Here is a 24,562-nt window from a genome sequence, read left to right as displayed (position 1 = left end):
ATTAAATGCTGTTAATCTCCTCAGTGTCATACTGTGAGCAGTATGTCTTTCAAACTGTGCAGTCAAACCAACCACAATCAAGCAGCAGTCCCTATGTTCAGGGTAGGCTTATTGCATATTGCAGGGCAGAGAGCTCTATAAATAGAGAAAAAACTGGTTTCTCAGCATCCCCACCATTAAAATAAAATAGTCTGAACAATATGAGTTTCTTTATAACTATCCTTTTCTGCTGCAGCAAAGCAGAAAGGGTACTTAAAAATTACATCAATGAGAACAGTCTGCCATAATAAAGAGTAGTAAAGTGGGATTCAACCCACTGTTTGTTTTGGTTTTTTTAAATCAAGTCTAAAAACATGAGAACAGGTTCATCGTCATAAAATTTTGGTTTAGCTCCTGTTTGTTTCATCCAAAAGGAATGCATACATTTACACTGAGTACTTTTTTCATGTCTGACATGTTGAAAGCTGATAAAAGAGAAAGAACAAAAGTTAATGTTTATGTTGCTTTTCGTCAGATGGCAGAACATGGCAGAAATGAGTTACAGCAATTAGGATCAAGAAAAAAGGTGTAAAGCTTTATGTAGGACAGTATTATAATGACTGTAGATAAATCATATTTCCACTTTGATAAGTTCAGTTCCCACTCTATGTGTAAAGCTTAGGAATTCCAATAGGAATCCATATGTGGCCTTATAGAATTTAATGGGATGACAGAGGGCCAGACTTAAGCAGGATAGTTCTGAAAAATAATCTGTAAAATCAGAGGCCCAAGTGCTCATAAGTGTAGTTAGAGCAGCAGCAGCCAAACATCTCACTGTCCCTGGAGAGCTGGGTGGGGGTGGAGGAAGGATGATGTGTATCAAAGACAAAAGGAATCACTGAAGTGATGGATCTGATAAATACCTGTATCCTTCCTAGATGCACATACAATATGTAAAACTACTTTCTGAAGAGAATTAACTGCATTAGGAAACTATCAGCAGTTAAACCTGTGAAATTGCAGATAAATAGTTGAATTCAGGTTAGAGGGGTTCCATTTAACGCATGCAAAAGTAATTTGCATCTCTGTGGTTTCCTACTGAAACACTACCAAATTTGCAGTTAACAAGATTATGTCCCTACTAGCACACATAAAATTACAGCAGGGGATGCCTCAATCTAACACGTTATGTTGAAAGCAGCCAAATTCATCAGATTCTTAACTCTTTTCCAAGGCTTGTATGTGTAAAAATAGTCACAGTTCTAGACAGGCATCATTTGGAAACAGTGATGTTCAAGTATTTCTTATTTTTCAGCTGTTTAGCAAATATATTCTCTGTTTTCGTGTAGCGCTCAGAAAAAATCAAAGTTCTAATTGTCTGTTTAATCATCCATAATTAACAGATCTCATGAAATGTGCCAACAAATTTATGAGTATATTCTGCTGTGAGTAAAAATTAACTCAATTATTTAAGAAGGTGGTAAAATAACAGAAATATGACTCTAAGAAAGCCAAGCAAATTTAGAATTGGTAGAAAAGTATGATTTACACATTCAGTTTGCTCCTTAAAAAATTACAGTTTTGATACCTAAGCAACCTATGAATGTTTTTAAGGCTAGCCCACACATGAACTGGAAATGAAATCCAAAGAGCTAAGGGATAAACAGTCTTTTCTCTTTTGATGCTTAAATCAGATATGGCACACTAATGACACTCATCTTTTTTTTTTTTTTTCCAAAAATAATCTGCCCAGTTAGGGCTTTTTTCCTTTTATTTTCCTGAAAAATAATTCAGGCAAGTTTGTTGGCTTTTATTCCTTCTTCATCAAACTCAGTGGAGCTGATGAGACTTGAGGAGAAAAAGAAAAGTCCCCAATACTGGAGATACTTCATTTTCATATCTGTACATCCCTGTATGACATCATCTTGGATGCTGGTCAGCATTGCCTGCTGTCTCACTTTCATGCTCCCACCTTAGCTATACCACAGCAGAAAAATAAAAAGGCAGGTCATGGTTCTGGTACATTTGGGTGATGCCTGAGGACAATCAATAGCACATAGAAGGCACAGGTTAAAATAAATGAAAAGTGCACACTCAAATCACCATGTTTTCCAGTTAAACAAAAGGAACAGTGACATTTAAAACTCTTGCTAACATATTCTTAGCCACGAGAGCATCCCCAGGTGTCCAGCACCTGGTGGGCAGCCCGCATACCTCTTTATACTCCACTCCTCCCTCTGACACCGCATTAAGAAGCATGAGCACGTGTCCACACAAGGCTGGATGTCCTGCCAGATGCCTCCAGCTGTGCACACACAAACTTGTTCATGCAATTTGTGAGCACAAAGCCCTCTAAAACATTTAACACTTGCATGCACCCTTTTATAGTGTGTCATTATATCTGGCATTAGTATTTAATCCAATTTTGGCCAGACTGAGTCCAATTCTAGGTGAATTTAGCAGATGTATTGTGTTTTCTGGTTATCACAACAACCTCTGATAGAAAGTAACTCCGTTGACCTCTGTAGGCCCAGTAACAAGGTGATTCTCTAGCTTGTGCATGACCTGCTAAGAAATTTTGAGTCTTCTGCCTGCCTGGTATTTTGTGCTTTCCTTGATATGTGCCATGTTCAGTGTGAATGCTTATGTGTTCAATATTTGTTAAATGTTGATATTCTAGTCTTAAATATTCTGGTTATGTTAATATACTGGTCTTAAATTTGTGTTTTATATGTATCCCACCAAAGAAGGCAGTATAACTCCCTAGTGAAATGCATTGCCTGGAAAAATCTTTTCCTTTGTTAGTAAACTCTATTAACTAATGTAGACATTGCAGTAAAATTAGCTCTTTAATCCCTGCTTTTCATATGAAGGAAAACAATCACTTTAAGTGTATGAACTGTCACAGTGTATCTGCCAGGAAAACTACTAAGATATAGAGAAGCAACAGAACTCTCAATGCAAAGTAATTCAAAACTAAATCTGTAAGTAGCCACAGTAAGTACTTACAATAGTAAAAAGTGAGCTTGTCAAATTAGAAGAGGATGTGTGATAAACCCTCTTTGTCACCTATTCCAGGTTTTGCCAAAAATTGTAGTGAACATCTTGGATTTTCTATGTTTTTAGACCACACATAATCTCGAAGGAGAGAAAGGATGGTCTAAGACAGAACACAGCAGATCATTGGATCTATTTTGAGAGTTTACTTTGCTACAGAATTCCTGTGTAGTCTCATGTAAATTATCCAGTGTGCTGTGATAGCTTCCCCTTGTCTCTGAAGTGTGATTATGAGAACTGACCTGCTGCACCACAGCACTCTGAAGCACCAGGTGAAGGATAAGCACTAAATGCTACTCATGCAGTTGAAAGATAGGAAAATGCAAATAGAGACAGAGCTGATTATACATTCCAAATGCACAGGTCCTTTGAAATTGTCAGATCTGTACCTGACCTTACTGCAGAACAGAGTCCAGAAATTGAGGGTTATCATTGCAAATCATTCCTTAACATTGTGGGTAGATAACTGAAAGACCTGGAACATGAGCTACTGATTCACATTCAGCTGCTGATCCTGATGATCATCAGTCATATCTCCCGATGGGCTGTCACTATTTTTCCTAAATACTAAAGATCAAGGAGATGAAAAAATTATGGGTTTTTAATTTGAAAAAGAATGCATAGCAAATAAACAAGCTGCTGATCAATATCAACATGGTACCTTTTTGATTAAATATCTATGCATGGATCCTCATCTCTGTAAGTGAAAAAATATATTTCTCCCCTGCATTTTCTTTTTTCCTGTGTTCAGTAAACCTGTATCAGAGGTACAGGAGCTGTTCTCCCTGTGCATCAGAATGTGTTGCTCTGTGCTTGAATTATGTATGCCTTAATGGCTTTTAGAAACAGCAGTACTGGAATTTGGTAGGTTCCCTTCCTGCATACTATATCAGTAGAAGCAGCATGGATAGTCTTCAAGCCATCTTTTCCAATGCTGGCTGTTCTACTTTTACACTGCATTAATGGAAATATGGAAACATCTTCAATGCAAATCACAAGAAAAGAAATATCAACAGTGATGACATGTACAAAACCAACAAAAATATAAAAACATCTGCAGTCCTATGAGCATAAGCACTAACTTCTTATGCATCCTTCCCTTCCTGTGCTTTGTGAACACTGCTTGCCCAATAATGGTATTTCTATCCTTGTGACTGACAACCCTATTTGCACAATCCCATAGGAAGTCATTTTTCAGTGGCACAGTTTCGATTCCTAACAATATAATTCTTCACTATCATAATCAAATATTCTCCATATTTTTCTTTAAATGGTAATTGGATTTTTAGGCCTACTAAAGCAATTCTGTGTTGCAACGGGTGTTTCCACATTTGGTTTTCCATAGTGCAGTGTATCATTGCACATAATTCCCAATTAATTAATTGTAATGGAAAACACAGAAACCTAGTGTGTAAGTAAAATATAACATTATTTATCTCTTTGCAGTTGGATCCTGAAGCTAGTGTTGTTCTAAAAGAACTTCAGGTGAAACTTAGCAATGTACTGGATGAACTCAGTGTAACATATGCTGCAAGGTAACAAACCCATTTTACTGCAAACCTTAGAGAAATATTCCTGCTCAAAAAACAGGAATATTTCTTCCTCGTTGATGAAGTCTGGGTGCTTGTTTGGATGTGCTAAGGCATGGCTTGCTTCTGCCCTGGTGAAGTGGTGTGTGCATTTGTGTCTGTGTATGTGTTTAGACTGAAACAAGCAACATTAACCTCGTTGTAAAGAAAACTGATCATCTCTGGGCATGAATGTGTTACAGAGGTGAGGCTCTGTAACATGATGACTTTTGTTCTGCTTTTTGGAAAGCAAAATCGCTGGTTTGGTCTTGCCTGATGCTATGTTAAACTTTTCTCTCTGCCCATGTTTATGTTACTTCCTGAGACTGACAGCTTTTTCCAAGTGGCCTGCTTCAATCAGGGGTGTCTGCCTGTGTTTAGCCTGCTTCAAATGGTCATCATGAATGGCCTTCTTGCGTCATTTGCTTGCCTGTGGCTCTGCAAAAATTGTCTACTGAGCCTTACTCTCAAAATCTTTCATTAGTCAGAGTGCAGTCTTGAATGAGTATGGTGCTGTGCCAGGAGTGCCTTTGGTATAAGAAGCAGTAAGTTACTTTTGCTTCAAATTAGAAAGAAATCTAAGAGAGAGGGATTAGTGCTGTAGTGGTGTTCATTAAGCAAAGTCTGTAGTTACTTATTTAATCCACCAATGAACTGTCTGGGTGGACAGTGTTTGCTTTTTTCTGTGTGCTTAGTTTGCTGTATTGTCTTGCTTTATTTTTGCTCCCAGGCCCTGGTTCTCGGATCATTGACAGTGCATGAATATTATTTCTTTCCAGGGCTTCTTTCTGAATGAGCTGACTGGGTTTCTGCAAAAGAGAACCCAGAATAGCTCAATCTAGGATATGCTCCACATAGCTAGAACATTCCTCATAGGTCAGTTTACTTCTTGGATTTGTGAGGTTAACAATGTTAGAAAGATGGCTAATGTCAAGAAAGGCAATGAATTATTTTGGCACTTGTTGGAGGGACTGGTCCCAAGGATGTACATGAGCAGCATCACCAGCAGCCTCATGTAATTTTGTCTAGGGCTTTGATGTGTGTAGGTAAGTATACTTCCAAGAGTACTTGGAAAAGTTTCCAAGTTTTCCAGTTTTTTCACAAGGAGGTTTGCAATTTCTTTTTATGATTAGCCATGTCACTGGAAAAGCTTATTGCCTAATTATAATGTTTCTTTTCTCTCACAGTAAATTCTCTTTCACTTTTCTCAAGTTAATCTTTGCCATTTATCTTTTCACTTTAATAGCCCTGATATATTTTTGGCCTCTGTTTGGCATTTCTGTTCATAAACTAATCCTAAACCATTTCACTTCATTATAAATCAATCCATAAACCAAATTACCATGTGTGCAGAGATTCATTCTGCCTCTGAACTGATGATTCTGATTTACTGCTGTTCTGCATTGTATAATATATCGACCAAAGACTATCCCATCAATAGCCCTATAAGACTGTCAGACACTTAATCAGATCAGTTAGGAGAGAGAATAGCTTTCAGAAAAGTTGAAATACAAACTTGAGGACTGAGAATGTGTTCACAGTCACTTTGAAGTGGAAAAGTTTCCTCCCAGGAGGAAAAGTTTCAGTACTTTTAAGCAGGGGTTTTTGAAAAGGATATTTTGAACAGTCCAAATGCTTTAGCTCTGTCTAGTTGCAAAGAAGTGCACAAAGCTTCTGATGGCACTGACTTTGTGTGATGCCCATAAGAAGTCAAACTGAGCCAAATGGGGCAAAATCAGTAGAAGTTTCCTATTTGTCCTCAAGAAGAACATCAAAGCTTGGTTCATATTAACCATCAAGAGAAAAACTATCAATCGTCAACTGTTCCTATTGTTCTTTGACACCAAAAATCAGATCTTGAGAAACCGTCCCTAGCTGGTAGTCAACCATACTCTAACCTACAGATTCTGATACATCTGGTGCTTTGGGAAAATAAATATTTGGCACCTCTACAAGGCTGTGAAAAGCATCACAGAATAGAAAAGGGGGAAAAGATCAGAACACTGCATGGATTAGTCATATGAGCTATGATTCTTAGTAAAGTTATGTTCAGATACCACAGTATCTTCATTTATGAACTTTGCACCACTGCAGAAAAGCTTTAAATCTTACTGAAGACTCTGATGCAAAACGACAAATGTTGAATTCTTTCCTTATTCTTTTTTATTTTTCATCGTATAGTTTCCAATTTGTTATTGAAGATTGTGTAAGACAAATGAGCAATGAACTGAACCAAATGAGAGGCAATGGGAATGCAGCAGCCAACAAGAACAGTGCAGCCATTGATGCTGAGATTGTGCTTCGGCCTCTCATGGATTTCCTGGACAAAACGTAAGTGTGGCAGATTAGGAACTGGATGCTACAGTCAGGCATTCTTGGTTTTACCCTGAAGGATTGTTAATACCTAGAAACACTCTGTAGCATTTTTAATACTTGCAGCACTCACATGTGTGCAGAATACCATGCTTAACCTGTTTACCTCTGCTAAGCAATTTTTACATGAGCTACATACTTGCCTTTCTATGTCTTGTCATGTTTTGAGTCATTGTAAAGGAACTGGTGTACAGTCTCTCCTCCACTTGCTGTGTTATGAAAAAGATTGTACTGAACAAAAGAACAAAAATAAATTCCCATACTGAAATAGGCATTTGTTTAGTCTGGCATCCAGTGTCCCACTCCTTATTAATATGCACTTCTGTGTCCCCGAAAACCTGGTCACCACCTAAACACCAGCTTTTTTTTTTTTTTCACTTGGTAAAATCCTAAATTTTTAAAGGGACCTTGCAAACTTACTCTGGCCTCTGAAATTGAGGGTAGCTTATGTTCTCATCCTCCAGCAGTGGCAGGTTCTGCAAGCCCATGTGCAGCCCAGGCACGTCTGTAAGCACATTGCTGTCCTTGGTCATGTCATTACTGGTACTTGTGAAACACCAGTGGCCTTTCACTGGAAGTGATTGAACAAGCAGCCTGGCACTGATCCTGCACTTCAGATCTGCAGTCACACAGACACGAATTACATACCTTTTGGCTCCTCATGCCTATTTTCCCTAGCCAGACATTTTCAGAGTTAAGATGGAAAAGGTGCTCCAAAAATGTAATTTTACTGTTAGTAATAGATAGCATAATTGCACAAACATGTCAGTATATAGAAATAAATGCTTCCAAGCAGTAGCTGTGAATTTGTATTAGCTGTCAGCACCTAGTTTTAGATCCCAGAAGAAATACAAAATAAGGGAGACATTTGTTTTTTTTATTTTTAAGACACAAATTATATGTCGAATCTTTAATTTAAGGGTGTGGGAGTGCTAAATTCTATCATCCATCAAACTTCATAACTCATCATCATTTTGCATTTCTGATAAATATACATCAGTTATATACTAAGCATTAAATTAGATAGTGGAGATTTACATGAGTTTGTAATCTGCAAGTAATTTTTACCAAAAATATTTACTGGTAATATTGCAAAATAGCTAAGCTACTGAGAAATTTTTATTGGTAGAGAAAAGCTAAGCCTTAATGGCCATTAATCTGAGTATATACTGATATAGAACCTCTGAGGTCTTAATATGAGTTTCAGTGACTGGTTTTGTTTTGTTTTATTCCAGTTTAAGTATCTCGGCAAAAATCTGTGAGAAAACAGTTCTGAAACGGATTTTGAAAGAGCTCTGGAAGTTGGTCTTAAACAAAATAGAAAAACAAATTGTGCTTCCACCACTGACAGACCAAACCGTGAGTGTTCCAGCAGTAATTCTCCTGTGTTCTAGAGGGTTGTAATAAAGTGATTGATCAGGTGTTTGCCAAGGGGTCTGACACTGTCCTGTTCTGTACCTTGACCAGAAGGAATAACACATGGATTGTATGTAGATGGTGGGAAAGACCTTGCTCCTGCCACTTACTGCCTGCCCTGACTCAGAGCAGTTTTTGTAAAAGTCATGTAAAAGAAGCTGCATCACTGACTTAGTAGTGTGCTTTCGTGTAAGGGCTTTTAAGTTTGGTTGCTCTTGACTTCATTGTGCACAGTAACGTGAAGTATATTCCTTGCCCTTCCCTGTTGCAGCAGAAATTCAATCCCTTCCATTTTTGCAGGTTTCAGAAGGGCAGGAATGCCCTATTCCAGTCTCCAGGCTTGCCTGCTCTGCCATTCCTCATCTTGAGGCAGCACTTAATTAACATCAGGAAGCTTAAGATAATATAGTTCTAAAGTTTTGGGGTATTTTAATAGCAGGCTTGATGGAGGTCCTTTTTGGGCAGAACTGCATTTACAGCCTGACAAGAACAGGGAACAAAACTGTAAATACAAAAGTAGGGCTGCTACACACGAGACCCATGTGGGTCATGGCCTGACATGAACTCCGAGTGGTGACTGAGCTGACCAGTAAAACCTGATTCTGTCTAAGGATCAACAAAAAAGAGCCTGGCTTGGAGGGCCTTTTTTTAATTACTTTTTTGTGTTTTTTAGGGACTAGGATAACATAACTGTTAATTCTTCTTGTTTTCAATATTGTTTAAAATAAATTGACCATCTTACGACGAGATAATCATGATGATGTCATAGTGTTGGGCAATTTTGCCATGTACGTCCTTTGGTATCAGTTAAGCTGCTAAAAATCTATTAGTCAGTGTCCATAAGTTATAGGCATATCATAAAATCATATCATACATTAAAGACACATGAAAGAATATTGCTGGAGAGGCAGGAAAAAATCTAATAGGACATGTGTAAATGGTGCTAAGGTAGTAATGAAATGACCTGAGCTATTAAAAATTCTAGACTAGAGCTAACTTCAAAATCATAGCCAGGACTCCAATCACTGAATTTTTTCATATTTACCATAATGATGTTGTTTACTATGCATAATCAGAAACAGCCTCTCTTTCAATGACTGTTTCAAATTTATGTTTCTGAGATCTTTAATTTGCTTTTCCAACATCTGGGGGGAAATCTTATCTGCAAATATGTAAGTAGAATTTACATTGGGTAAATATTGGCATTTTCCATCATGCTCTAGGAGCATTTATTAGCTTTATGCAGGATCAGTTGTTACACTTCCATTCACAGAACAGCATGGGTCAGAGGTGAGCTTTACTGTGATAGACTTTATATAAAGTGTCTCCATTGGCAGGAGAAAGGTGTATTAACTCGTTGCATTTATTTTGGTGCACTTCTGCTTACTATTAAACACACAATTAAAGAAAATCAATAAAAAGTAGGATACCATGAAAAATGTTTTTTCTTTTTTAGCCCTGATTATTTCTTTCTATCTGAGGGTGAGAGGTACAGGTATTCAGAAGCAGGGTTTATTTTTTAATTTTCATATTTATCTTACCATTCTCACTACTAATAAATAATGAAGATTTAAGCTGCAGTTTTATATTACATCTTCTTCAATTGAAGGATATAGAAGCAAAGTTATTTCTGGAAACTGAAATCTGTTGGTACAGAAAGACTGATGAAAAATTAGTCCAATGAAAGTTGGATGAACCTTTTTTCTCTGAAATCCTGTTATTCAGAACTATATCTTGCTGAACTGCCAAGTAACTGCACTAATAATTATATTATTTGGAGTAACTGTGATAAAAGATGTGAGCATGGAATTACAGTAGGATTCTGTTTGTCTGAGACAAACATGTAGATATCAGCCTTTGGTGTCATGCCAGGAGTTTGCTATTGTAAAATATTGCTTTCTTTTTTTTAAAAAAAAAGGCTTTGTCTTAACAGTCCACCTTTCCTCTGAGTGTTATTCAACTGAGATTTCACTGTAGGCAGTCATGCTTCTGCAGGTTCCTCGGGGCTGCTCACTTCCCAGGATGATTGTTTATTTTAGCATAATGCCTGAGAGCTGTGGTCATGCACAAATATCTCACTGACACTCTGTGTGAAAGCAATCACAGCCTCAGCTTAAAATATTAAACACAAAATGAGATAGCAGAAAGGAGGACACGAAACCACTATCAGCAGAATGTGCAATATTTGTTTCAAGTGCGGGATCCTGGAGGGAATCGTGCTGAGGAATTCAACTACTTGGCCTTATCAACTGAGGGAAAATGTGTCTCATGTGTAATTGAAACTTTTATTTAGCTTTGCAAAACACTGTTTTTGCAAAACCCTTTGCAAAACACTTTTGGCTGATGTCCTGGCAGACAATAAGATCATGTTGACATAAAAAGCAAATGCACCGTAGTGAGTCTGTTTCCTTAATTTTCAATGTGATTACAGGGGCCCCAGATGATATTCAGTGCAGCCAAAGATCTTGGACAACTGTCAAAACTCAAGGTAATGGAGCCAGATGAAGCTGTGAATGGCTTGAGCTAATGAAAAAAAAATAGATGGATAATTAATGATTGTGAGGCCAAACCTCAGGCCTCATTCTTATTTACTGTAATAAGATTGAATATGGCAGTAACTACTCGAAGGTGAATAATGGTTTTACAGTTTCATCAAAACCCAATTATGAATAAATGACTGATTACTTATATGGTAAGTGATCACTAGATGGGTCAAGAAGATATCATTCCCATATTGCAAAACTAGGCTTTAAAAGTATGAAACATCACCAAAAAAAATATGAGATCTTTATGTTACCTCCTGGAACCAGTTCTAAAAAGCTCTAAGGTGATAAAGCTATTAATCTTCTTTCTGTGCACTATTTATGGTGTGCATTGAAACATAGTATTTACCTCTGCAATAAACTCTTCAGCAGTACAGTGCTGGAGTCCACTTGATGGAGAGCTGAGATGTTTGATACTGATGTCAGTTGTTTGCCAATTAATTTTGCCATTAGGACTTCAGATTTGTGCAGATATGTGACAACTCGTGCTTCTATGAATAATTGTTTGGTTTGCTAGAGGAGTTAAAATGTTACATAAGTAAGTCACTGGTGCTTACATTAGACAAAGATTTCACAGGAGTGCATCACTTTATGACTCTTTAGCGTATTCTGACAGGAGCCCCTTCTTTTAAAAAAAACATGGGGCATTAACAAAGATAAGTTAAACTCTCATGTTTATTAATAAGAGTAATAATTTCTGTATCATCTAATTATTTGAACTTCAATTTTAACCTCTCCCCTACTCCCTAGAACAGAGAAATAACACATCCTAGGAAAATAAATAAAGCTATGCAGATACTCAGTATTAAACAGGGGATCTTTTCCCCTGCAGTCCATATTTTCAAGAAACAACAAGACTGCTCTAAGTTATAATTTTTTGTAAAAGAAATCTGAAGTTGAATTAATGCCTGTTAATCATATGTCCTTGGAGGGCATTTGGCAGATTTTTTTGTGTATTTGTTTTTCCAAGACCAAGCCACAATAGTTTCCTTTCAAAACCAATTGCAGTCTTCACTTGCTTTGCAGGACCATGTGATTCGAGAGGAAGCCAAAAGCCTGACCCTGAGGCAATGTGCAATAATGGAAGTAGCACTGGTTACTATAAAGGTACAGCTTTATGTGTTTTTCTGTTCTCTGCTAGAATGACCAAGAACATGACTGACAGGTTTTTTGATTAAAAAAAAAACTAGAGACTTTCATGCAGTCTTCACAGATTGGGTTTCTAAAGTCAAAAGAAGCCATTAAGGAATATCATTTAATGTATTTATCAGTGTTTCTCACATTGGCCTGTATCATTACTTGGTGTAACTTAAAAGCAATCAGTTACTAGAATAACAGCGTGTTTTTGTGTCTGCTGTGAAGAGACAGCACATCAGGAAGGTAAGGAGACAGCTACTAAGTATAAAGTTGAAGATATAAATACGAAGAAATACTTAGGATCAAGTTCTTGAGCAACAAAATAGAGTCTCAAAAGACAAGAAAAAAGCATCAGAGAGGGCTGCCCAATTGCATTTTTTTGATTTGCAGTGGAATTGGCATTTCTTTCAGAAATAAAAATAATCTTTGGGGATTACTAATGTTGTGGAAACATAAATGGAACAAAATGTTGAAGTACTGCATGCTCCCAAATTAAGCCATGTGAAGTCTTCTGTTCAGTGTGTGAATCTATTTTCCGTTGAAGGCGTTTGTTCTAAACACATGAAAGTTGTGAAAAATCTAAACTCTAACCTTGCCTGAGCTTCCAGCACTTAAAGAGACAGAGATAGGTATTGATCATTTTACTAAAGAAAAAGTCCAGAAATGGAGGGAATGGTTAAATAGGGGAAAAGCTTTGTTAACTCAATATTCTTATCTCTGTGTGCTACATAGCTGAGCTAAATAATGCTTTCTGAGAAACCTCTTTTCAAATTGTAAGGCAATGACATGGCATTATAACTGCCTACTGTACTTGGAACCTGATATGGCAAAATCTGTGCTTTCCAAAATACCAAGCAAATAACCTTGGCTATGCAGAAATAAGGCTTACACTGGCAGGAAGTGAAAGACAAACTTTGTGAGTTAAAAATATAAAAAAAAATAAATTAAAAAAAAAAAATCTTTGTGAGTTACCTCAAGAAAAAAAAGACTGCTCTGTTGATTTAGGAATGCAGTTCATAAATTTAATGATGAAAAAATAGAATGTTTTTGGTAATTCTAAGTAAATATGGTTCGTTTAAAAGCAAAAAAACAAGGCTGCCCAAATAAGAATAGAAGAATGGTAAAAATGGCATATGGTTGGTGTTCAGAAATTAAGTACATGATTACAGTAAGGAAAGGTATTGCAGGGAGGAATATGTCCATACTTGCAGACTTTTTTTATTTTTCCTTTCATTTAATTCACTGAGAAACAATTATGATTTAATAGTTGATGGTGTAATTAAGGCTTCATAGAATATAAAATAAAGGAATCATTTTCTTGTCTTAAATATATATAGCATATCATGAGGTTTTATATTATGTAAAAAGAACTGTAGCTATATATATATATAAAAATTTTTTATCTTAATTTGCAATTTACTATTAGAAGTGGCTTTCTGGCCTCAGTTATCTCAAACTGAATTCTCTCTGCTGTCTCATTATCTCAGCCCAGAGAATATGTATATTGATAATATTGTCCTAGTTTCCATTGTGCACCCAGAGGCTCTCTGCAGAGTGACACCCACACCCAAAAGGGCTTGTGTGACATTTGTCAAGTTTTGGCTGAGACTGCAGTGGCTCCTGCATTGATTTCCATACACTTGACATCTGCCCCTTTCATTTGTCACTGAGCCCTTCAAACCTCTTGTGTCACCTACAAACCTTGAAACCCCTCAGACAGGAACACAAGGAGCAGGTGAATTATTTTGAGGTTTCCATCTCTCAGGAGCAGGATATCAGCCATCCAGCTGAATCTGTAAAACCCTGTTTACTCGTTATTTTTCTGTATTTGGTTCCATACAGTAATGATATGTTCACATTACTGTTTTTGCTTGCAAAATTTACCATTTATGGGCAACAGCAAAGCAATGTAAAAAACTCAGGAAGATAAGGGTCAGGTGTCCTTGTTTCTTTAATTATCTGTTAGCTTTCATGGAGCTTTTAGCCATTTGCAGCTGCTACTGCAGATAACATTTTACTGGGAGACAGAACTTTAAAAAAATCACAGTAATTGTCACAATAGCAAGAAATATTAACAGCTTTTAACACTTGCTTATAAATTGATTATAATCCTTAGTGAAATCATGACTACACTTTTAAGCAATTAAGACGAGAGAGATTTCTTTGGGATATATAGTATGAAATAATTTGCTAGGAAAGACATAAATTTTATGTAAGTATGCAATGATGAGAACCATTTAAGCTGACACTAAGTGCCCCCATAGTGATAGAGCAATATATAAAACTTTGCAGCTTGATGATTTCAAATCCTGTTTTGCTGCTACAGATATTTTTTTCCCTATGATGACCAGCAGCCTTCAACACAGAAATGTAAATAATAACTGTTATGAAAAGTACATTTATGTTTCATCTCCTGCAAAATCTTGAGAATCAGAAGGTGAAATGTGTACACTAAATACAAAGGTGGTCTGCACTGTCCACATAAGTTTAGGATACAGCATTTAGTGGATATATATGTATGTAGAGAGTGTATATTGCATATATTCCTCTGGCAACACTCCAAAAAGGCAGCCAGAAGATTCTGCTTACAGTCCCCAGCACTCCCTGTACAGGATGGACCATGTCATCAAGTAGTCACAGTGTGTTCCTGAAAAACATTTTTTGTTTTTACTAATTAGCCATTAATGGGAGCTTTATTGATCTTGAGACCTAGAGCTGTAATGTAGATTGCAAAATGCTTTGCAAGGTGTTTGAACAAAATGAGTGTATGTAGCACATTTATCTTTTCATTGGAGCTTAAGTGCATTAATTCATCAATGACTGTCTTGCCTGAAATTTTAGGAAAAATTCTTCATTGAGGGAGGAAGAAGAGAGGAATCTGTCCTAAGTTGTCTGAAGTCAGCTTTGGGACTGAAAAGGGACTATAATATGTTTTTATATTCAGTTTACATATATTTTATATATATATTTTACAGCATGGCATCAAAGTGGTAAACATGTTTTGTTCCAAACCTAGTAGATCAGTAGTCATTTTCTCTTTCAGGTATTTCTGCTAATATCTATTTATCTATATATATGTGTTTGTTTGGTTTTTTTAATGAAAGAAGGAGGGACAACTCAAGGGACAAGTGGGACAGCAAAAGGAGCAGGGCTGTCTTGTCAGGCCTTGCTGCCCAGCTGGCAGTGACCTCTACACCGGTGCAGCTGCTTGCAGAGGGAAGAACTGCCCCATTTTAGGGGCAAAAAGCAATATATTCTTCACTTGTGCTTGTAAATATGCCTTGATTTGAAAGTTTGGTGTTTGGGGTTTTTTTAGATAAAGAATTTAAACTGATTCCACTCTCTGCAACCTAAAGGAATGCTGCAAATATTTATCCAGTTTTGGCAGAGAGGTACTTCCAATCTGGAGGACCAAAATTAAAATCTTGTATTTTTTTTCTTCCCCCAACACTTATTTTTTTTACCCTGGTAGAGATAGTGACAGTTATCTCAAATGCTTTAGTCATAAATCCAGCTACACATGCCTGCTGTTATTTCTAAAAGTTCATTTAAGAATTTTACTTAAAATTGTACGTCTGCAACTGAGGGCTTTCTCAGATAACTTTCCTCTATGAACAACCATATTTGCTTTTCATTTTAGCAATATTTCCATGCTGGAGGGAGTGGGCTGAAAAAGAATTTCCTGGAAAAGAGCCCAGACCTACAGTCCCTCAAATACGCTCTGAGCCTTTACACACAAACTACTGACGCCTTGATAAAGAAGTTTATAAACACTCAGACTTCTCAAAGTAAGTGACCTATAGGGGACATAAAAAGTACATCAGATTATCTTTTAAGTGTTTTAAATGATTGATTGCCAGTCATATTCTCCACACACTGTAGTATTTTAGAGGTTATTGTCACAAATGGTGGTGTTATCCCACATCCAATGCTGTTGTCAATCGATGGAGCTTTTCTGAGGGCAGTTCCTTTAGTGAGCTGTCACTTCCCAGGGAGCACAGGTCCCAGAGCTCTGTGTGAACACTGAACATCAGGGTTATTTGTAGGAGCATTCCACACACAGCTGGGGTTGTGGAGGCCATTCCAGAGTGCACATTATTACTGCAGAAACAGTAAATTCATCGAGTGCATTGGCAGCTCTAGATAACTTCTGAGCTGGAGGATATTAATTACTAATCACAGATAACTGCAGAAGGTTAAAACCCTTAGGAGGTTTCCTTTTGTGATTAAGGACAATAAATTATGAGCAACATGCCCTTAATGTAGCACACTGATTCCATGTTACAGAATCCGCATTTCTCCTTTTAACAGTTCATCTGTGGATTCAAAAGAATTAGAAGGTTTCTGTAAGTTAAAATACACCATTATTTTCCCTGTCTGGATTTTTTTCTCTTTGTGCATTTCAGAATTCAGATTCAAAGCCACTCTGCTAAAAATGGCACTTTTTTTTTTTATGCCTGCTATTCAAAATTCAAATTTTTGATACTTTCCCAGAAGTCAACCAAGGCAGGGGAACGTGCAAGTGTGTGGTATTTGATATACTTTGAATCTGGACATCAGTAAAACTGAAGCCACTTTTTCCTGCTTGAGAATTTTGGTGTAGGACACCAAAAAAATTGAAGTACTAAGTTCTCTTCATTTAAAATACACATGCAATTCATTAATGGTTTATTTCAGGAGAGGACTTTATGTGGTTTCAAAAAGAGGACAAGAGTTCACGGTTATACTTTAAGGCAAAGAGTCCTTCTATTTTCAAAAGTAGGTCTTATGGATCTAGGACAGCACATTCAGGAACTGTTTTATATAGCTAATGTGCACCATATTCCAAGCTGAATGTTTCCTTTATTCTAGAAACTGCACATTTTTGCACAATAGTAATCTTCACTAGATTTCTTTTGAAGGAAATGGGTGTTTGTAAAAATGGCCTGTCTGCCATTTAGTATATTTGGGGAAGAATACAATTTGCTGATCTATAATAAATTAGGAATACAATTTGCTGATCTATAATAAATTAGGAATACAATTTGCTGATCTATAATAAATCACCCTGCTCATAAGAATCAGAAGAGTTTTAATTTGGCAGTTAAGCTGGAAATCAGTTGCTTTTACTTCTAAAGTACAGGATGTTAGTCACAGCATAAAAGCCATGAAACATTAGTTTTGCAGCTTGCCCCAAGATTAATTCCAAGGAATGATTTCCTAAGCTATTTCCGTATTAAACTGAGGATATCCCTGTTAATAATTCATATATTACAAGCGAGAAAATTGCTGTAAAACTCTAATATGTAGGGAATAGATTCTTTTTTCCTCTCTCTCAAAAAAAAAAAAAAAGAGATTAACAATATGGATTTAGGCAGAAAATTGTGACTTACTAGTATATTTTGCTTTTCTTTATATTCTATATACCTTGATACCTTTATTGTAACTTCAGGAGCAAAAAATTATCTAGGCTGTAGCCATAAGTAAAGATCTTTCATAAATCCTGAACAGCAAAATTGAATTTTCTGATTTTCATTGGGATTTCAGCCCGAGGTCTGTGTTCATTTCTGTGCACACATTAACAGGTCTCTATTTGCACACCAGTATTGTCAGAAATGTAGCCACTGGGAACAAAGTTAAGGAAAAGTGACTCATAGCTTTTCATTATCCTTTAATGTCTAATTTAAAAGAATTAAATCCTCATCTATTATGACCTCCAGCCTCACAGCTGTAGCTGTATCATTGGCATTTAGTTCAAATGACCCTCTTTACAAAGCAGAAACTTTCTGGATTTAAATTTGCCCTCATATTTGTGCACGTGTCCAATCCATAATCAATAGATAGTTGGATGTAATTAAACTCAAAACAATGGAAAAAAAAAGAATATTTTAAATAAAAAGAAAATAGCAAATTGAATAATAACTGTGACTAGAAAAAAGTGGATGCTAGTTTTTCCTCTAATGACTACTGGAATCAGACAACAATCAGGCTTACTCAACCACAGGTGAAAATACTTTTTCGCTTACCATGATTAAGCTGTAGTTTTTCTAAGAAATTTATTTAATTGGTGAGAGAAGGGGGAGTTAACATTAAACACACACAAAGCATAAGGTTGGACTCTGTGATTCCATGATAATAGCTCTGTAAAAGTGTATGTTATGGCCCTTGATACATCCTGTATTCATGTAGATGCAGGATCAAGTTCAGTAGGAACAACAACATTATCCAAGGCTATGATTTGCACCATTTCTAAAGAAGGATGACTGCTTGAACCAACATTTCCATTCCCAGCCTCTGTGCCTATACATTCCTAAAGAACTTCTTGGCAACAAAGCAATTTGCATAGACAATATTAATAAAACCATTCCTAACTTTTAAAATGATAATTCAGGGATTCATAGTTTTTCCTGTGGCGATTTAACTACACTAAATATTTGAAAGCTAAACTCTTACTGCCTTTTTCAAATACATCATGAGACTACATCATTATGGACATATGCTTTAAAAGCAAGTTATCACACAGACAGGAATGAGGAAATTAACTTCTATAATCTTACTCTGATGACTTTTCCTCTTCAAAGCACCACCACAGACAGTTTTCAAAGCAGACAAGTGTTTGAATAAGTAAATGACAATGCTGAGCACATAAGCCAGCAGTAACTGTTTCAGTAACTGAAAATATTGGGGTTTTTTTTTGCTTTTCTTTTTTCTCCATATAAAGATTTGTCGTGGCTGAAGATCTTTTTCAATGGTAACAATTCTATGCTGCAGAAAGTTGTAAATTTAATGCTCACGCAGCACTGTGAAAACAAATCTCTAACCACACTATGAGAATTATTTATTAGACAACATTTTTCTGCTATCTTTTAAAGTTCATACAGACAGTACCAGATTAGCACACTTAGTGACAGCTTAAGTTCTGTCATATGCTATCATATTAAAACCTAGATTTCTTCCTGGCACAAAAGGAGAGAGAGGTTTCTCTTCAATTGCATCCCTACTGCTATCCCAGATCTGCCACACACTTTCAACTTGTTTGTTTGGAAATTACATACTGCAGAAACTCTGATCTTTACAGATTTAAAGTTGATATCAATAGGGGGACTTTCATCTCTAATTGTCCCCTAGTATAAAAATTTCCAGAAAAATAAGAAAAACCTGCTAGCAACTTGTCCTGTTTTAGTACCAACCCACACATGGAAAACACGCAGAGCAGCACTGCATTCTCTTGGGCAAATAAATTATCAGTACTTTTTGGTAGGAAAACTTTTGTAATACTACATACGATGAATCATAAACTGCTAATGAATTTTGTTCTACCTGTCTGAATTTCACATTTAACATTAACCAGGAGGCAGTCAGGTGATGCTGCAGTGCCTGTCGTAAGCGCATTCTTCTGGATCAGTGTTTTCTTCTTATTCAACCATACACTGGTGCTAATGTTGCCAAGAACCAGTTCATGAAGCAGGTCACTTTTGGAGGCTTTAAAATGGACATTGATATACACCTCAAGGATTTTTTAAAACCTGAAGGCAGTTTAGTGAAGAGAACTGCATTTCAAAGCCTGAGTGATCAGTATTTAACACGCTCTGTGGCCATTGATACCTCTGCAAAGAGCATATAAAACACAGCCAAGTGAGGATCTTGTGGAATAAGTACACCATTACCAAGTAGATCACCTGAGGTTCAGATCTCAAACTGATCTTCTTTCCTCTGGACTTCTGTCAGCTGTAAATTGTCACTATTAGACTGAACAGTAATAATAACAAACATGTTGTAAAACTGGGTGTTTTTTTCTCTAAATTCAGCTGCAGGATAATATGCTTGCATAAATTCAGTCTATAATATGGATTGGTTTCAAAATCTTTTGTAACCAAACAAATGTTTGTGCATACTGCACTTTGTGCCAAGAATGAGTCAGTTATAAAATAGTAGCACACTGCCAAGCCTGACCTGTAAAACCCAGCTTAGTTGCAGGAACTGGGGGTTCAGTGCTGGATGGCCAGGACACACCATGGCTGGGTAACAGGTGAAAAGCAGCCAGCAAAACAGCCCAGAGTATCAGGGAAAGCTCCAAGCCTTCTGCAAATGACCATATATTTTGTACATTGATGTATTTATTCAATTTTTCAACCTACAACAGCTCTAGACAAAATGGTCAAATCTCAGTTCAGGCGGGATAAGCTAATTTTAAGTAAACTTGAGCTAAATTCAATGACATTCTCACAGTGAAGGCAAAACTATAAAAACCAAAGGGCAAACTCTTACTATATTTCTGTATTTCAGAAGAGAGGGAACAGACTCAGAATGCTGAAGTAAAACTACATCCATAGCTACCGGCCTATTGTATAAACTTTCCTACTCTGTGGTGTATTTGCCTCGCCACTACTCAAAGCTGAGATCAGAACTGCAGAAGCTTCTCTAAAATAAATCCTAAAAAACCAGAGAGGCAGTCACCTTTTTACTGAATTAATAACTTTCACCTCTTAAACTACTTAATTTAAAGGCTATCAAAACTAAAATGAGATTTATGCCTGTAGTTAAGGAATTGCCTTAAATCTTCAGTAATTTCATAAACTCTATGTTGTGAATATTTACATTTGGTTAGCATCAGCTCTAATAACACTTGAACAAATATTATTTTAGCTTTAGCAATGTACATAAAAAGACAGCACCTCAAACATAGTGTCCTGAATTAGTTCTCATTTATTAGCACTAATTTCTCCAAAGTAAGTATCACTGTTGCATCAAAAATGGTTACTTATTGGAAATAGAGAAATATTTTTTTTCTTATAAATTTACAGCAGCTTAGCTTAGTTTTATAAACATCATTAGAGAATGCTACTGTTATTGTAAGATAAATGACAGTAATAGGTAGTGGCAGGACTACAATGTATTTTTTAGATTGACTTTAAATCGTTTGTATTACTTAAGCAGAAAAATCAAGATTCATCTCACAACACAGAGCTCATACTGCAATCCCTACTTGTGTGTTTACAAGGCTGCAGAAAAGGCTTTGCTCTCACATCAGCTGGTCTGTATCAGATTTCTTCATTCTTGTGACAGACAAGTGAAAGGCAAAAGGGGAAGATGCATCTGAAAACAAGAAAATATAATAAGCATATTTACCTAATGAGATTGAGTATCTCTAACAGGAGCTCCACACTCGTCTTGTGAAGTCACCGACACAGGGAAGGAAGGTACACAAACAAAACTGAAGAGAAATTCTTTGCAACTGCCAAGTCAAAATTCATTTCTGTGTTCCTTTGCAACCTGTAATGGTACAAGGCAAAGCAGAACCTCAATACCTTTTTAAATATATGGAATCACATTAAAATAATAAACTGCTAGTTAACTATAGTTTAGGCAAGTAGATAGATGACATCAGATTAAAGAAAATAAAAACTGTTTAGCAGCTCTTAGAAGTGCAAAAAGAAAGATTTGTTTCTACTTTTGCTTGTCAAAACTGTTTTACAATCAACTGTCATGTTTTGAAAGCTACACTTGTATTCTATCAGGAAATTCAAGTCCTGCAGTTCTCTCATAACCTATACTTCAGAGAGAATTTAACTCAAGAAATAATCCCTGCTTCATCCACTGTAGTTTCAAATTGAGGTCAGAATCGTGTGTTACACAACCTTATTTCATGAAAGAAAAAAACCAGACCTGCATTACGAGCTGCAGGAATCAGTGCACAATTGCAAGCTCTGTATAGGAACAAACAGCAGGAAATATAACAATGAAGAAACTTGTGGAATTACAACTAGTAGAAATATTCCAGTGTATGCTGATAGCAAAATAAATGCATTCAGAATAGTGGTAGAAAACAAATACTTTTAAAGTTCACATATAGAAAACCAGACTGTTGGTAAAGCAGAAGATCTTTACAAAATATTCACCTAAGAGGCTGTTACATTAGGAAATGTCTGGTTGTTCCTTAAATGTCACAGTAAAGCACCTAAATTAGAAACAAGTTGTATATCAGTTCCCTCTAAGTCTTCAAGAAAATAAACACAAGCTACAGATATCCATCAATTATATGTCATCAATTTTTAAAAATAACTTCTTATTAGTATCAGTGGAGCATTCAGTACATATATCAATCTCTTAAGAGGCCTGTATGTTGCCTGGTTAAAATGCTGGACAGAACACACACATACATATACATGGAGGGATGGTGCCAGTTGGATACACTCCTCCCAGATCAGAGCTGCCTCATCCGTGTTTCTCACCACACGGGCAGAGCAGCAGCTCCAGAGGAGGGAAGGTCACGATGGAGCTGTTCAGTTCCAGCCCTTGCTGTGTAAAACATGGCAGAGATGAAGGGAAAGGCCTTAACTGGGTTTCCACTCTGACACTCAAACCAGTACTTTCTGCTAACACTGTAATATTCTGCTTTTATATTATGCTCTCTGAATGCCTCAGATCGCTCTGTCTGACACCACAGAAATTCCAGTAGGAGAGGATGTATTTTGATAGTGTGGCTTTGTACAGTTGTAGAGAGATTACAGATGCTGCCGAATCCTCTGTCAGCCTTAATTCCGTCACACCAAGCGATCCGTAAGAGAAATTACTTCCGTTTTCTAATCAAATACAAACCTTCTAAATCTTTTCAATCTTTTCATGGCAGCCTGGTGAATAAATGGTTGCTGAAGTCAGCCTTCAAGAAACTGGACTTGGTTCTCAGAATCCCCCAAAACAAACAGTAATCAACCATTTGGACAGCAACCTTTTAAAGCAAAGCACATGTTACAGTTAGTGTGGTTATCACGATAAAATCAGGTTTCCCTCATGCTGAACGTTCTCTGAACATTTCAGCTTTAACTTACTCTTTGTATTAAATGGAAATGTTAAAAATGCACTCAAGATTTTCCTCTAAATCACAGAGTCTCAGGATCCTGTGAAAAACAACTTGATGAGTCACTCTAATCTTTTATCTTCTAATAAATTAGCAGATGAACGCCAGACAAATATATGTATTTTATTGGCATCATCAATCAAAAGATGACAGATGCTTGTCTGAATTAAAGTGCTCATTTCATAGCTTGTGTAATTCCTGAAGCATTGGATTCTGTGAAAGCTTGAATATTTGTTCAGCTTTTTCCTTCTTACATCCTGTATGGAAAATAAGGTCAAAGCATAGGTCCAGTGTTTAAATAAACAGCTTTATGCTGAAGCAGCTAGTGAGCAAATGGGGTAGGGTAGGGCAGGGTTACCACAGGCAACATTGCCAGGTCAGCTGGTTTTACTGCCTGGCTCACAGTGCTCAGTGAGCTTTTCTAAGTCTTGGGTAATAAAACCATGTCACCCATGATGATTTGTTTGCAGGTAGTTGTTCTTCTTCAGAGCTAGATTTCTAATTCTCAGAGAGGTAAAGAATGTCTTGAAATCCTGAACCCTAAAAGCTGGAGTAAAAAAAAAAAAAAAAGGAAACAAATATAAGCCTCCACAGATTTAGAAACTTAATACAATCATACAAACTGTTCCAGACTCTAGCTTATTGTCTTTGACTACTTTGGGGCAAAAATACTGCTAGTTACCACTTGCAATAACTTTATGAGTGGCTGGATGAGAAGAGGAGAAAGCCAAGAAACTACCAAAGTCTAGGAAGAAGACAGTCTTTAAAAGAACATCCAGCCCCAGAACTAGTGCAGAAAAGAACAATGTGAGTAGCCTAACATCAATTATAGATCCATGCCAGCTGGAAGGAGAGAAATACCAAATACCAACATGGTAACCTTGGCAAATTATAAAATTCCAAGATCAACAAAAGACAAAAAATCCCATTTTTTTTTTAAATCTCATCTTACGTTATTATTATATAAGCACTGATTAGTTCAGTAACAAACACATTAGTATTTAAAGTCAGATGGGTGCTTGGTAAATATTAGACTCCTTTGCTTTTTAATGAAGCACTTCTTTTGCATAAAGTAAATTATTTAATTCATGTGTACCTTCTCAACCTAGGGGTCATTTTAGCCCTTCAGTAATTGTAAGGAACCATGAATGTATGGAAAATGAGAAGATAATTGTGTGAAATAAAAAAAATATAGTAAATATAAGTAAAGGACTTCTGACAATGTATTTTTACGTATTCAATAAATTCGGACATTTCATGCTTTTCTTTCAAAGCAAATAATAGATTATTACATTGTAATAAATGCAGATAGAATAAAAACCTTTCAGATACTAATAGGAGCTCTGTTTTCAAGCACCTGAGACCAGACGCTGGTCTCTTTTGGACGCTGTGTCAACTGTTTAGTAGGTTCCAGCTTCCAGAAATGGAATCAATTCCTTCCTCAGACATATGTAACTTCTCGCATTAGGAGAGGGATACAGTACATTCCTGACTTCTCTGGGACCTGAGCTGAGAAAGACCATGAATCTCGGGCTACATTGGGTTTTGGACACACGCTGCTGGTTTGGGTGACAAAGTTCAACCTTTATTTTTCTACCGAATTTCCACAAGCCTCCAGTTTTGACTCCATCTCCTTGTCCCATACACATACT

At 36.6% G+C, this 24,562-nt stretch overlaps 1 protein-coding gene across 5 annotated transcripts in view; it reads left to right on the top strand.

Annotated features, from left to right (window-relative positions):
• Positions 1 to 24,562, top strand: part of UNC13C (unc-13 homolog C) — a 142,767-nt gene that overhangs the window by 109,569 nt on the left and 8,636 nt on the right. For 3 of the 5 annotated variants that reach the window (XM_017827549.1, XM_017827550.1, XM_017827548.1), the window contains 6 exons: positions 4,483 to 4,571; positions 6,786 to 6,935; positions 8,213 to 8,336; positions 10,825 to 10,881; positions 11,963 to 12,043; positions 15,714 to 15,861. In XM_017827549.1, coding sequence (XP_017683038.1) covers positions 4,483 to 4,571; positions 6,786 to 6,935; positions 8,213 to 8,336; positions 10,825 to 10,881; positions 11,963 to 12,043; positions 15,714 to 15,861 — 649 coding nt within the window. Of the gene's footprint in view, positions 1 to 2,852; positions 2,964 to 4,482; positions 4,572 to 6,785; positions 6,936 to 8,212; positions 8,337 to 10,824; positions 10,882 to 11,962; positions 12,044 to 15,713; positions 15,862 to 24,562 lie in introns of those variants that run through there. The other 2 variants (XM_017827552.1, XM_017827551.1) reach the window with 1 other exon arrangement.

The sequence above is a fragment of the Lepidothrix coronata genome, unplaced genomic scaffold, assembly GCF_001604755.1.
Source record: "Lepidothrix coronata isolate B3197 unplaced genomic scaffold, Lepidothrix_coronata-1.0 Scaffold140, whole genome shotgun sequence".
Classification (NCBI taxonomy): Eukaryota; Metazoa; Chordata; class Aves; order Passeriformes; family Pipridae; genus Lepidothrix; species Lepidothrix coronata.
This window is presented reverse-complemented; position numbering and strand designations above follow the sequence as displayed.